The sequence below is a fragment of the Sinocyclocheilus grahami genome, unplaced genomic scaffold (genome assembly GCF_001515645.1).
Source record: "Sinocyclocheilus grahami isolate Dianchi unplaced genomic scaffold, SAMN03320097.WGS_v1.1 scaffold54.1, whole genome shotgun sequence".
NCBI lineage: Eukaryota > Metazoa > Chordata > Actinopteri > Cypriniformes > Cyprinidae > Sinocyclocheilus > Sinocyclocheilus grahami.
This window is the reverse complement of record NW_015505233.1, coordinates 2,785,252-2,800,616: the sequence shown is the minus strand read 5'-3', so window position 1 is coordinate 2,800,616 and position 15,365 is coordinate 2,785,252. Positions and strand designations below refer to the sequence as shown.

Below are 15,365 nucleotides of genomic sequence, written 5' to 3'. Positions count from 1 at the left end.
AATAATTTAATTTTTAATTTTTGAAGTTTATTTTTAATGCATTATACTTAAATATGCATAATACTAAGCAGTATTCTTATGTATTAATAAATAGTGTTATTAAATATTATTATATATTTATTCTTATTATATATATTTTTTTGCAATCCATAATTTAGGTTGAAATGAGTGCTGGGCAATGATTAATTGCGATTAATCGCATCCAAAATAAGTTTTTGTTTATATAATATGTGTGTGTACTGTGTATATTTATTATGTATGTATAAAGTCACACACATACGGTATATATTTTGAAAATATTTACATGTATTTACATGTGTATATTTGTATTCATATAATTTATATTATATATATAAATATATTTAATATATACACAACATATTTTTCTTAAATATATACATGCAAGTGTGTGCATTTATATATACATAATAAATATACACAGTACACACACATACCTTGACTTCAAATCAGCATATTAGAATGATTTCTGAAGGTTCATGCGACACTGAAGTAGTGGCTGCTAAAGCTTATATAAATAATATATACAATTTACAATAAAAAAAATACATTTATTACCAGTTGTTATAAGTGGTAATAAAATTTCACAATATTACACCTTTTTTAGTGTAATTGTTGATCAAATAATTGCCGTTTTGGTGAGCATAAGAGACTTAAACATTTTTTTTACAAAATCTTTCCAATCCCTCAATGTTTTTCACATTATCAAAACAAAAGCAACATTTATTCTATAATTTGAAAAATTATTGTTATATATATTGTTATATTGTGTTTATAGATTGTTAAAATCTTATCACATTGCATAAATGTATCATGGAATTCAAGATATCTGCAGACCTTAACCCAAGGCACAATTCAAAGAAGCATGTCAGGTCATGAAGAGGTGCCGCAATTATTTAAAGTGAAATATCTGAAATATTAAGTAGAAGCCACAGTTTTCCATCTGTGTTTAAGCATATGTGATGTATTAGGACATGTGCAGAGAACCAAGTAAGAAAAATGGAAAGAACTCTGCTTCTGGTTTCTACCAGCCCTCTCCATGGTTTCGACAGAGACTGGCTGTATGTTTTGGGTCGCTCTGTTACAGTATTATTACAGTATAAGGTGTCAAGGGTATTAACAATTTAATGAATATGCAATAGACGTTTTCTCATATGGTCAGCGTTATGGCATATTAATGATAAAAAAAATGATTTTTAGGGTACATTTCAGCTTTTGAATCACATTAGATTGGATGAGTCATGGACTTGGACTGGAAGCCTCGGCTCTGTTAGAGCTCTCCTGAGCAAACATAATACTGTGGTTGAACTAAAACACTTTTAAATTGTAATCTTTGCAAATCTGTTGTAGATACTGAGCCTTGGCTTTGCAGGGCTCTTGGACCCAACGTTCCTTTCATGATGTTGTTTGGTTTGTTTTGTTTAAGCTCTAAGACACTGGGAAATCTGTTTTTGTTTCTCAGAATAAAGATTTGGCCAACGGAAAAGCCAGTGATGATGAGGATGAAGAGGCAGAGGCAGAGGATGTGGAGGTCAAGGCATCTAAAGAAGAGGTCAGTGTGGAAGATGAGCTGGATTACTTCTATGAGCACATCAGATTCATCGATAACATGCTGATTGGCTCCGGCGCCTTCGGGAAGAAGATCTCCCTCCAGCCGGCCGAGCCCGGCTACGAGTGGAAAGCTCCCAAAAAAGCCCACAACTCCCACTTTTCCCCAGACGGCGGCGCTGACGAGTTCGATTACAGTTCCTGGGACGCCATGTGCTACCTGGACCCCAGCAAAGCTGGCGAGGAGGATGACTTCGTGGTGGGCTTCTGGAACCCCTCCGAGGAAAACTGTGGCACGGATATTGGGAAGCAGTCCATCTCCTACGACCTCCACACCGAGCAGTGCATCGCCGATAAGAGCATAGCCGACTGTGTGGAGGCCCTGCTGGGGTGCTACCTCACCAGCTGTGGGGAGAGGGCGGCCCAGCTGTTCCTGTGCTCCCTCGGCCTGAAGGTGCTCCCGGTGATGAAGCAGAGTTCAGGGGGGTCGGCCGAGCTGCAGTACGGCTGGCTGAAGATCCCTCCGCGCTGCATGTTTGATCACCCGGATGCCGAGTGGACGCTCAACCACCTCATCTCTGGCTTCGAGAACTTTGAGAAGAAGATAAACTACACGTTTAAAAACAAGGCATATCTTCTGCAGGCTTTCACTCACGCCTCGTATCATTACAACACCATCACAGGTCCGTGGACGTTATTTACACAGATTGTGGTCCGAGTCCAACAATATTTCCTTTAATAATTTTAAGGAAACACCCGCTCCCCAACCTTACTAAACACAAACAGTACTGCTTTTGGAATTTTTTTATACTACTTTATTTAAATGACCACTCATTACAACAAATACAAGTATTATTATATTTTATGTTATGTAATGTATAAGAATAAGAATAATAAATGTATAATTTAATATAATAATATATGATTTATTGTTAAAATTATTATTATTATTAATAATAATAATCATAAAAATAAGAATAGTAATAATAAATTAATTAAACCATAATTGGATATAATGTACAATATTATATTAAATTATTTTTTAATTTATTACTGTTATTATTGTTAAATTATGTAATAATTTGATAATAATTATGATTTATTATTTTATTATCATAAAATAAGCTATTTAGAATTTACAATTTTTTTTATTATTACTGTTATTATTTTTTTAATTTTATTATTTATTATTATGACTACTACAACATATTTTTATGTAATTGTCATTTACAGAAAGCTTTTACATTATAGCTTATATTTAATATAATAATGATTATTATATTCAATTATATAATAAAATATTATGCTTTATCTTATAACCACAGTTGATTTAGGTTACTCACATAAAATATATTGCATCGAATTTACAAAAAGTATTTAGTACTGGTATGCCAAGCAACTCCAAGTGTGAGATATGAAGTATTCTGATTTATATAAGTATCTTTTTCAATTCAGCTTTTTTTATATTACATCAAAAAATCAGACTGATGCAGTTAGATCAGTATATTTGATTCAAACCAATAATTCATGAGATTTTTTTTATTTATTTATTTGAAAGATGCGGCTCGAGAATCATTTGTCTATAAATCAACATACACGCATTGCACTGTATGTTTGTTGCACCTGGCAAGAACAACCCTACAAAAAACAAATTCTATATTTTCACTTGTGTTTTTTACAATCACTTCATATTTCTTGTGCCTGTGACCCTGTTGTATTACTGTTCTGTGATATTAATGGTCTCTTTTTAAACTTCTTTGTTCAACTCTGAACTTTGAACAGATTGTTATCAGCGGTTGGAGTTCCTTGGTGATGCAATTTTAGACTACCTCATAACAAAGCACCTTTATGAAGATCCCCGGCAGCACTCCCCAGGCGTGCTGACCGACCTGCGCTCTGCACTTGTCAACAACACCATATTTGCTTCCCTGGCTGTCAAGTACGATTACCACAAGTACTTCAAAGCTGTCTCGCCCGAACTGTTCCACGTGATCGATGATTTTGTGCAATTTCAGCTGGAGAAGAACGAAATGCAAGGAATGGATTCGGAGGTGAGCCATCATCTCAGCGTTATCTGTTAAAGATATTAGGCCTTGGAAATGATTGTTTCATTTATGCCATTGTCAGCATATATATGGATAATATTTCATAAAGATTTAGTACCGTGACATCCTATCACCAGTGGTCATCGGGAATCTGGTCTGTGTTTGTATTTGTTTTCGTTTTTGGCTTGTAAAAATGCAGTTGGATTTAATTTATTTTGAAATGGTTATCTTGGCACTGAATCTGGCCTTGTTTGACTGGAAAGCATTTTATGCCTAAGGGACAACACTGGATACTGAAAGAGGAAAGACAAATTGAATAAAATAAGTAATGTTCCCCCTAATTACATAGCTGGGTAATGTTGTCCCCAATATTGGACATTTAGGTCTTTTAAGCGTAATACTAAAAGTAATTGATTGCAGTTCATTTTGAGAGGAAATACCATTACAGTACAGCAATCCTGTCAGTTCACATTTTAAGTTACGACCACAGTTCTGTTTTTCTGCAAACCATTTTCTGCTGTTGTTGTGTGTGATTAGTTTGGGGATGTGAATTTGACATGGATAATACAATCACTTCATATTTCTTGTGCCTGTGACCCTGTTGTATTACTGTTCTGTGATATTAATGGTCTCTTTTTAAACTTCTTTGTTCAACTCTGAACTTTGAACAGATTGTTATCAGCGGTTGGAGTTCCTTGGTGATGCAATTTTAGACTACCTCATAACAAAGCACCTTTATGAAGATCCCCGGCAGCACTCCCCAGGCGTGCTGACCGACCTGCGCTCTGCACTTGTCAACAACACCATATTTGCTTCCCTGGCTGTCAAGTACGATTACCACAAGTACTTCAAAGCTGTCTCGCCCGAACTGTTCCACGTGATCGATGATTTTGTGCAATTTCAGCTGGAGAAGAACGAAATGCAAGGAATGGATTCGGAGGTGAGCCATCATCTCAGCGTTATCTGTTAAAGATATTAGGATATTTGGAAATGATTGTTTCATTTATGCCATTGTCAGCATATATATGGATAATATTTCATAAAGATTTAGTACCGTGACATCCTATCACCAGTGGTCATCGGGAATCTGGTCTGTGTTTGTATTTGTTTTCGTTTTTGGCTTGTAAAAATGCAGTTGGATTTAATTTATTTTGAAATGGTTATCTTGGCACTGAATCTGGCCTTGTTTGACTGGAAAGCATTTTATGCCTAAGGGACAACACTGGATACTGAAAGAGGAAAGACAAATTGAATAAAATAAGTAATGTTCTCCTTAATTACATAGCTGGGTAATGTTGTCCCCAATATTGGACATTTAGGTCTTTTAAGCGTAATACTAAAAGTAATTGATTGCAGTTCATTTTGAGAGGAAATACCATTACAGTACAGCAATCCTGTCAGTTCACATTTTAAGTTACGACCACAGTTCTGTTTTTCTGCAAACCATTTTCTGCTGTTGTTGTGTGTGATTAGTTTGGGGATGTGAATTTGACATGGATAAGCACAGTTCTCTGTCCTGAGAGGAAACACTTATTTTCTGAGTATGCGAATGGGGGAAAAAAAAAAGTAGAATTGTTTTTGCTCTCTCATAGCTTCGCCGATCGGAGGAAGACGAGGAGAAGGAGGAAGACATTGAGGTCCCCAAAGCAATGGGAGACATCTTTGAATCGCTAGCTGGTGCAATTTACATGGATAGCGGGATGTCACTTGAAACAGTTTGGCAAGTGTATTATCCAATGATGAGGCCGCTCATAGGTAAGGGCCAAAGACGTACAGACGAGTAAATCAGTTCTGCATTTCTGTTCCGTCTGATTGTCTGCCGGCTCATGTGGCGAAGACCAGAAGTTCAGTCATTTCCAAACGTCGTGCCATTTTTATGCGTGATGAAATGCCAGATTGAAATGCTCTGCTTTTGTTTTCGCCTCGTTTTCTAGAAAAGTTCTCCGCTAATGTCCCTCGATCCCCAGTGCGTGAACTCCTGGAGATGGAACCGGAGACGGCAAAATTCAGGTGGGGATGTCTTTGCCTTATACGCAAGCAACCTCTTAACATAATCACCTGCAGAACACATACACAGTAGCCATAATTTGAATGTGCAAAACACTGTAAAAGTTACTGTATGAGTGTGGTTGAGAGCAACATGAGGTCATTTCAAAAATTCTCAATTTCCATGTTCCTGCAACGTCCCTATAAGAGTTTGGAAGCTGGAATGTAAGTAAAGCTGGATTGATACCAACATTTTGGCTTTGGTGTATCAGTATCAACACTAAATGAGCATTTTAGCTTTGTGGGAATTATTTGTAATATTATTATCAAAAATGTGTAGTTTTATATCATTTATATTAATTAAAAATATGTATTTAAAAAATATTACATTATTAATATTAATTATATATACATTCTTATTATCATTATTTTTAATAATAACAATAAGAAAATTTTTTATCATTTTATTATTATTATTATTATTACATTCAAATAATTTAATAAATATAAGTAATTTGTTTTGCCAATTATATTGTGAATGGTAAATTTCTGTTTTACTACCAATATACCCCACAATATAAATTATGCTTGATGGTTGCTTAAACCTAATTTATCTTAAAAAAAAATTATTATTATTGTTATTCTGTAGTCTATGTAGCCAAATGTTTTGGTAAATCTCATTGTTAAAAAGTACAAATAGATTTTTATTAAAATTATTATAAGTTATATTATATACATGATATATTATTATTAATAGTATTGATAATAATGATGATGATAATAATTATTATTATTATTGTTGTTGATAAATATTATTAGTGCTGTCAAACGATTAATCACATCGAAAATAAAAGTTTTTGTTTACATAATATGTGTGTGTACTGTGTATATTTATTATGTATATATAAATACACACACAGTGTATATTTCAAATATTTACATGTATTTACATGTATATATTTAAATTAATATAATTTATATTATATATAAATATAAACAACTTATTTGTCTTAAATATATACATGCATGTGTGTGGATTTTTATGTACATAATAAATATACACAGTACACACACATACATATATTATGTAAACAAAAACTTTTATTTTGGATGCGATTAATCGTTTGACAGCACGAATTATTATTGTTATTGTAAATAATTACATTTAATAAAAATAATAAATAAAAGCTCTTTGTTTTGCAGCCCAGGTAAGATACTGAAATGTTAGAAATGATATTGTGAATGGTACATTTCTTTTTTACCACCAGTACACCACATAGTATATAGTATTCGTAATTGTTGTTATAGCTTAATTAAACCTAATTGAAATGTATATATTATTAATTATTTTAACAGGTTTTTGTAGTTATGTGTAGTTATCAATAACTTTTGTCATTGTTTGTCATATTTTTAAATCGTCATAGTCATATCTCTGTGTTTCTTTCTCTCCCTCCGACAGCCCTGCAGAGAGAACCTACGATGGAAAAGTACGGGTGACGGTGGAAGTGGTGGGCAAAGGCAAGTTCAAAGGCGTGGGACGCAGCTACCGTATAGCCAAGTCAGCGGCCGCCCGCCGAGCCCTCCGCAGTCTCAAAGCCAATCAACCTCAGGTCCAAAACAACTGAGCTTCAGACAGCAGACACCCCAACGCACCAGTCAAAAACACAGCAGAACCCCTCTCGGCACCAGTTTACGGCCCAGCCAAGAATCGTGGCCGACAGCGTTCTCACTGGGGTTGTCAAACTCAAATGAATCGAGTCAAAAGATTTCAGCGTAATTCACATGGGTTTCATATTTCATTTTATTCTTTACGTGCGCAAACACAATCTTTTTTTCTCCCCAGCTTTGTTTGATCACGAGTGCTTTTTTATGTATTGCAAGTGTTAAGAAAAAGGTCAGGTCTTCTTTTCCCCCTCCCTTCCATATTTTTATTAGCATAAAAAAAAGATATATGCTCTGCTTTGTGGTAGTGGTTAAAAAAAGCTAAAGCTCATAGGTAGTATTACAGTGTACATAGTTTAAACTCCAAGGTATCAACTAAATAAGAGAAAAGACAATGACATAAAAACACAAAATTCCTCAATCTGTGCACTAGTGCCAGTTTTGCTGCCGTTTGGCAGGAAGGGCACACGGAAAGAAAGATGGTGTTGGTGTGAAATGTTTTTCTCTATCATAAGATGATATATTCTCAATCAAAATTGCACTTCTCTAGGGTCCGCTTTATTTTGATGAGAGTCATGAGCGTTTTTTTTTTTTGTCAGATCACAGCAGAATCATTTAGCTCTGTATTGTATTGAGAGAGAAATGCCCTTGCATCCTTAAGACGGATAGGAATTTGACATTCCCGATTACTGTAATCAACACTTGAGGATGCATGTTCGTGTAGCCAACCGGATGCGTTGTATAGACGTCATAGAGCTAAGTTATATAAACAAACAAAAAAAATGATATTAAATGTTTATTACCACATATTCGTTGATACTTGGGTTTCAGTAATGTCTTTTGATACTGATATTGGCGATATTTAGTTGACCGTCTTTATGAACATTAGATGTCTGCATAGACTGACTTGACTGACTTAGTTTTGATATAACGACACGAACGATAAACAGGAAGACATATCACCAGGGAAAATATGCTGCAGATTTTATATTCAAAAAACAGAAAGAGAAAAATAGGATCTGATCATTCTGTAAGACACAAAGCACCTTTACGAAACGATATTTTGCTAGATGACTTCACGTGCATCGCTTACCAAAGTCGATACTGATGCAGCGTTGTGAGGTTGCACCTGTTAAATCAAATCCATCAACATTCACACGTTTGGAGATGTGGAAACCAGCCTTTGTTTTAGTGGAAATGTGTTGTAGCCTCTTGTCTAGCCTAAATGTTTTCGTTTTAATAGGCATTCTTCACTTGAATACCTCAGTTAATTGCATGCATTTTTTTTTTTGGTGCTATGTTTAAGCTTGAATTTCTCATCTTTTTGCACTGTAACTGTATTACCTCTTAATTTTACCTTTTTTAAATCTGTTGGGTTGGTTTTCTGTTCTGTCAGCTCGTCAAGCTGTAGACATTGTTTCCCCGTTTGTTATTTCTTTTGGTTTTTATGCTTGAAGGGGAAATGCTGAGAAAAAAAAAAAACGTTCTCAGCACAGAAGCTTGATGCCTCTCTGATGAGCTCGGATTTTCCTTCACATGAAGTTAATTGTGCATCCGATCAGAAGGGTTACTTAACACTTGAGAAAATCGATAGATTGCACTCTGATACATTCTTGTAAGCCATGCATCTCGCCTTTGTCACTGTCCTCTCTTGCAGTCTTACCAACTCTAATTTAACAATTTTTCAGTCAATAAATTAATAGTAAAAAAACAGGACTTCCTTATCTATCATTGCTACCCCAGGAATAAGGGTGCCAATTTTAATATGTAAATTTTGACATCTTGAAGGCTATCTAACTTTTCCCCCTCCTCGTTTTGTCTATACTTCAGTTATTATGTTACAGACAAACTATTCCTGAAGTTACATAATCCCAGGCATTGCTACCTCAGAAGACCCTTGCGTATAGTTTGGCCTTATCATAAAACATTGGTTAATACGTTTGCCTTTTTACAAATCTGAATGGCATTGAGGCACAGTATTGTATACGCTCATCAGCACCTTACAGGGGGATAAATATATATTCTCACGACTATTTGCACTAGAATACATTCCCAGTGACATTGAATTAGCATTTTTCAAATGGAGTTTGCTCTAAAGTGGTGCCTTGTAACACTGATGTAACATCTATAGTCTCTCATCCTTTGCTATTGTAGCAATTCTTCACATTATGGTTTGTATATAGTAAAGGACTTTTGGTGCCATTCTTCATACTGGATATTGCCTTCCGTTTTTAGTTTTTTGTGGCATTGAAAGTTTGACATTTTCCTGCTTCTATATCTCATAGGCTATACAAACGATGTTCTAGCCCGATATAACCAAGATTTCACAAACATTTGAACATTTGTCTTGAGAGTGAGTGCAATCTGGTTCCGTTTTAGCAAGAGTTGAGTGACCCTCTTTACATGATCTCAGTCGCAACCCCAGAGCTGAGTATTGAAAGTCGTTGGAAACTAATGGGTTTCCATATTCCCTCAACCAATGGCGTGAGTTTGTGTATCAGGGTCAATGCGCGCCGGCCCTGTGATATGACACTGTTTCTGTTACCCGTAACCCTCAGACTATTGCAATTTTGTTTGTTTGTTTGTGTGTTTCATTTTTTCCAGCTTGTTACGTTTTTTTTCCAAGCTTCTGAAAGGTGCACACTTTTTCCTTCACCTTTTGTTTAAGCTTTTTTCTCACTGTTGGTTTTTAACTTTCAGAGAATGTGAAATCATACATATGGTGCCACCGCATGGATATGGAGTTTTTTCTTTTTTTTTTTTTACCGGGCTTTTATTTTCACAACCAATAATCAATCGTCATGCCACAACTAGTCCCACAGAACTGATATCATTGTAAAAAAAAAAGGAAAGAATTGGAGTCTTTCCTCATCTGTGGGAGTGTTTTCTTAAAGTGGTCCTCCATCGTATCATATGCTGCAGATTGTATTTTCCTTCATGGTGGAGAATAATTTTTTTTGTGTGTTGTTTTCTTTTTCTTTTTAAACATGTAGCACAAATAAGCATTGCACTCGGGCGCCATACTTTACCTCATGTCAGATCGAGAAAAAAATACAAAATATGTATATATGATGCCGTAACGTTTAAAGGAATAACTTGTGGTTTTGGCCTTGCTGCTGTTTGCATCGCTGGTATTTTACCATGTATTTAAAAGTGATCAGAGAGATACAATGTGCCTGCAGGATATCATCAGAGAAAATACACTGTAGAAAAGTAGTTTCCAATCTTTACAATCTGGGGCTAAATATGTGTCCTACATGTACATTCATGTCCTGCCTTAATGTAATACTTGGAATATGGAATTGTAACCCGTCAAGTCCTTCTGGCATGATTTTAATATGTTGGGACGGCACCGTCCCTCACCCATCACCCCCTTCTCACCCATATTACTTCTAGCTTATATAAATCCAGATGTATTAGTGCATGTCAGTGAACACTCTCCCTTCTCACCCACCTGTATTTCCTTTTTAGACTAAATACATTGTGTAGATCTGAATAAATCAGCCTTAAAATTTATTTTAAATGGCTTTATTTCATAGCAAAGTGTCATACTTTTTTTTTTCTTTTTCCTAAGGACAAAAATACCCAATTTAAAGTGAAATGCACTCTTAGCAGCAGCAAGGTGTTCAATGACAACATAGCAGGACTGGAATGAGTGGCAAGCTCCTCTTGAAGGGGTTTATGGGAATGCTGAGCACCGTAGAGCACTAACAGTATGGCGATTTTAAACGGGGGAATTATGGGCCACAAACTGCAGCGCAATTTCTGTGTTTTTAAGGGACGTGTATTTCAAAGACTATTTCTCATTCATACTGTATCAGTGCTGCAGTGGTTTGCATTCTGCACCTTATGGATCACAAAAACCTTTAAATATTCTGTTTCCCCCTTTTTTTAAAGTAATTGTAGCTGAGTATATCTACAATAAAGTTATGGTATGGTCGTTCATTTGTGGCGTATGTGTGTTCTTTATGCTGTATCTGTATGCGTTTCTAGATCCTGAAATGATGTATTAGATTGTTTTATGAGCTGCGTGGCTGCGGCTACTAATACTGTGTGAAAAGCCGGTCACAGGCCACAGTGTACTGTAAGTGTGGGCTTCGCAGTGATGATCTCAGTATTTTCCTAACCCAAGGAGAGCTCTTGCCTCCCGTTTACGAGTGTTCAGAGGCCGCTCGGGTTTAGATGGACTTGGCAACCATGACCGATGTTTTAATCACATTTGCACAGAGCCTTATGTAATAGATGAAGTAGGTATGAACTGTGTTTGCAAGTGTACTTTTTCACTCTCGACGGGCCTTTTTATGGTCTTGTGTATCCATTTCGCCGCTTACACATTCTGTATGGCTGCATCGATGTTTGCCAAAAGTGTAAAAAAAAAAAAAGGAAAAGTTGGTGCGCTAACTCTTGGTAGGTGAGAAATGACCTCACATCAGCTGTGCAAGCATTGGCACATGTTTTCTGATAATCCAGAGAGTTTTGCCATGGTATTACTATTTCTAATTAAAATTTGGATTCAGAAATACATGTTCAGCAGTATATTATGAATTCTGATTCCTAGTGTGATGTTTATTGATTTGAGACGGTTGGAGACTCGTAATCCCTGCATGATGCTCAGTGTACCTACTGTAGGGTCCAGAAGTCTGAGACCACACTGAAAATCTGAAAAAGATGAAGGGTTTTGAAAACCGAAACAAAGATAACTTATGAATTTAAAAAAATGTTAAATAGCATATTCTCTCTTTCTTGCACAGATAGGAACACACAATCTGAATCCACCAGCAACTATAAACTGAGGTATGAAAGTTAGATGCGTTGAGAGAAAAAGTCAATTTCCAGATTAAATCAGGCACTTGTAAACCATCTACTTTAATAGCAATGAAGCTCAGTCAGAATTTGGTTCGATTTAGAAAACAAAAATACCAGAACCACATGTTTGTCATGGTGTTTAATTCCATTAATGGTGCTCTAAAGACTCTAAAAAAATATTTAGGAAAAATGAACACAACAGTTTGCATCAATTTTGTTGTGTTATGACAACTTCTGATGAAATTTTGTTCAAACATAATTTGTAAAAAAAGTTGTTAGTTTGTGAAAAATTGAGTTGAGGCCCTGGAGCCAATACATTTTATTTCAGTTCAAATCAACAGCTAGCAATACACATGCTAAATGTAACACATGTACCATGTAAATTGTACAAGCAAGTAAGATATTACTTGTCATTGGCATTAATATAGCCATTGCTCATAGAGTTAATGTAGTGTGTACTTTCCTGTAGCTACCTACAACCGAACCATGAGCACTACTCAAGCATAATAATAACCACAAAAACTTATTTTATGTGTTGAACAATACAATTCACTTCATTTAAACATTTACTTTCCTTATCCTGTCCAATGCAAAGTAGTAGAAATCTACTTAAAAGTTTTATTCTTTTTATTCTATTCTTGTCTTAAGACAATTTAATTGTTGCTGCTTTTTAAAAATAAAAAAACATGCAGAAAAGTTTAAATTACACCTAACATTAAGTTGATGTAATTAAAATAATGTTTTCCATTTTATAAGGGTTTAATTCGAATTTTTATTCAGGCTGTGGTCATATGTCCCCTGAATTTCATTTTAGAGTGCAATATTTTGCAGATTCGGATGAAACGAAATACTCGGAAAGTGTTCACTGCATTACTATTCAGCGACACCAGTGACGAATGAGCCAGTTATTTTTAGAGAATCGCAAATGCTTATGAATCATTCAGAACAGTTTCTTAATTAATCTGAATCACTGATGTCATGTCTGATTTCATGACCAAGAACTGATACTGTTATTTTGTAGGCTACGTAAGGCTAGTGAGACTTTAGTGTAGTTATTGACTTGTTCATATGATAATGTATTTGTATGTGTTGACAGATTCAAAAAAAAATTTTTTTATATTTATTAAAATCATCCCAGATGGCAAAAAAATTGCATTTCTGTTTTTTTCCTCCTCAAATTCAAAAGAACTGTTGAAGGCACAGTAACTGAAATCATTACATTTCTTAAAATGTTAATTCCTAATGAAGATATTTTTTCCCAAGCCCAATGGTGTAGTTACAATATCTACCAGCAGGGGTTAACAGGGTCATACTAACCAGTCAAACCTTGACCCCTTGATCCAAACAATGGCAGAGGGTGCAATATTTCATTCATTATTATTTTATTTTTTTTCAATTCTGTTTGGTAGCACTGAAAACACACACTTCACTTTTAAAATGTACATCCTTGGTCTTGAGTCTTTGCGGCTCTGTCCATGACTCCAGCTCTGACAAGGAGTTGATTAAACTGCTTTGCGTCATTTTAAAGCACAAAAAAACAAGTCTCAAACAGATTTTACTGAAGTTCAGCGCTCTTGATGAAGTGCTTGTAGCAGATCACCTGGGCCATGTCTGCTGAGATAATCTAGGAGGGAAAAGTTGAACAAGGCTTTGTTCATCAAAATGTAGATAAAGGAGGAAAATAAATATCTATAGCTGTTGAAAAGACATACATATGCTTCTCTGGTGGAATGCAAATGGCGGCCAGTGCGCTGGGCTGGGATCAGGCGGGGCTGATATGCTGAGTGTGGGAATGAGAGGCTAATGGTGACTTATTACCTGTGTTGACAATGTGCAGGCTTGTGCCGTGTCATTTGAACCATTTATTCTCTGCGCTATAAAAACAAAGAGATGACGAATAAATATGCAGAGGGGGCTCATTGTTTTCCGCTTGCTTGGTTGCCAAAACTTTTTACTGACCTTTCGAGCGCAGGTCCCAAACCAGCGCTAAACCGTCTGTCACTCAGCGCACACGCGCTTACACAAGTCGCCCTTTTGACCTCAGCATCTTGTTTTTCTCTCTTTTAAGCTTCGGGAGCTGGCGACAATTGAAATCGAGCATAGCAGGCAATCTGTGCCGTGCTCACATGGTCATTTGTTTCCCTCTTTTGTACAGCCGCTCTCGATTCCCCTTAACGTGAGGATTACAGTGCATTGCAGTCGGGCCGTTACAATGCGCAGAACTCCAACGGGTTATTAATGCACCGGTTTACTGATGGCCCTTCAGCTTCAGGAACGGGCCTGTGCTTCCTCACATGTAATTAGATCCAGCTCCGTGCACCCTGTCTTAAGGGCAGGCCGAGGAATAACCCCGGCATCAGGAGAGATAAGAATCGCACGCGCTTCAACATATACGGCCCCAAATCAGCAATCACATTTAGCATCACTCTATCAGTCAAATCGCTTTTTCTCCATTGGTTTGTGGTTCTTTGTGTGTCTGTTGGTGACAGAGTACTCTTTCTAGGAATTGCTGGTTGGACGCTTTGGACCATAGTTGCTTTGCATCATCAGTCTACTTTTATTCATTTAGCAGATGCTTTTATCCGAAGGGATTTGTAAATGAGGAATACTACAACAAAAGTGGTTTATCATTGGGAGACTAATGTGAGATGTGCTGCAATACAAATTTTTGTGTCGCTTAGAAAATGAGCGAATGAGCTATTAATACTTATATTCAGCACGAATGCACTAATTTGATCAAAAGGGACAATAAAGACTTTTACATTGTTACCAAAAATTCTATTTCAAATAAATGCAGTTCTTTTGAATGTACTATTCATCAGAGAATCCTAATTTTTTTTTACCACAGTTCCCACAAAATTATTAAGCAGCATAACTGATTTCAACATTGATAACAATAAAAAATGTTTCTTGCGCACCAAATCAGCATATTAGTATGATTTCTGAAGGATCATGTGACACTGAAGACTGGAGTAATAGCTGCTGTAAATTAATCTTTGCCATCACAGAAATAAATTATATTATAAGATAGGCTATATTAATATAAAAACAATTATTTTAAATTGTAATAATATTTTACAATATTACTGTTTTTACTGTATTTTTGATTAAATATATGCTGCTTTGGTGAGCATCATAGACTTTTAAAAGCATACGAGAATTTAAAAAAAAATCTTACAAACCAAATCTATAGAAATGAGATATTATATATATAATTTTAATATTTTTGATTCTAAGTCGGCATTTTTTTTTAATGTATGGCGATTTTTATTTATGCTGGACATTTGTTTGCTTTTATAT

General features: G+C 35.6%; 1 protein-coding gene across 1 annotated transcript in view; it reads left to right on the top strand.

Annotated features, from left to right (window-relative positions):
• The window catches only part of dicer1 (dicer 1, ribonuclease type III), a 30,304-nt gene extending 19,026 nt beyond the window's left edge, over positions 1-11,278 (top strand). The window contains exons 23-28 of the mRNA XM_016269915.1: positions 990-1,079; positions 1,481-2,249; positions 3,349-3,617; positions 5,204-5,366; positions 5,546-5,621; positions 7,057-11,278. Coding sequence (XP_016125401.1) covers positions 990-1,079; positions 1,481-2,249; positions 3,349-3,617; positions 5,204-5,366; positions 5,546-5,621; positions 7,057-7,222 — 1,533 coding nt within the window. The 3' untranslated portion in view covers positions 7,223-11,278. The remainder of the gene's footprint in view (positions 1-989; positions 1,080-1,480; positions 2,250-3,348; positions 3,618-5,203; positions 5,367-5,545; positions 5,622-7,056) is intronic.
• Positions 11,279-15,365: the final 4,087 nt, after the last annotated feature.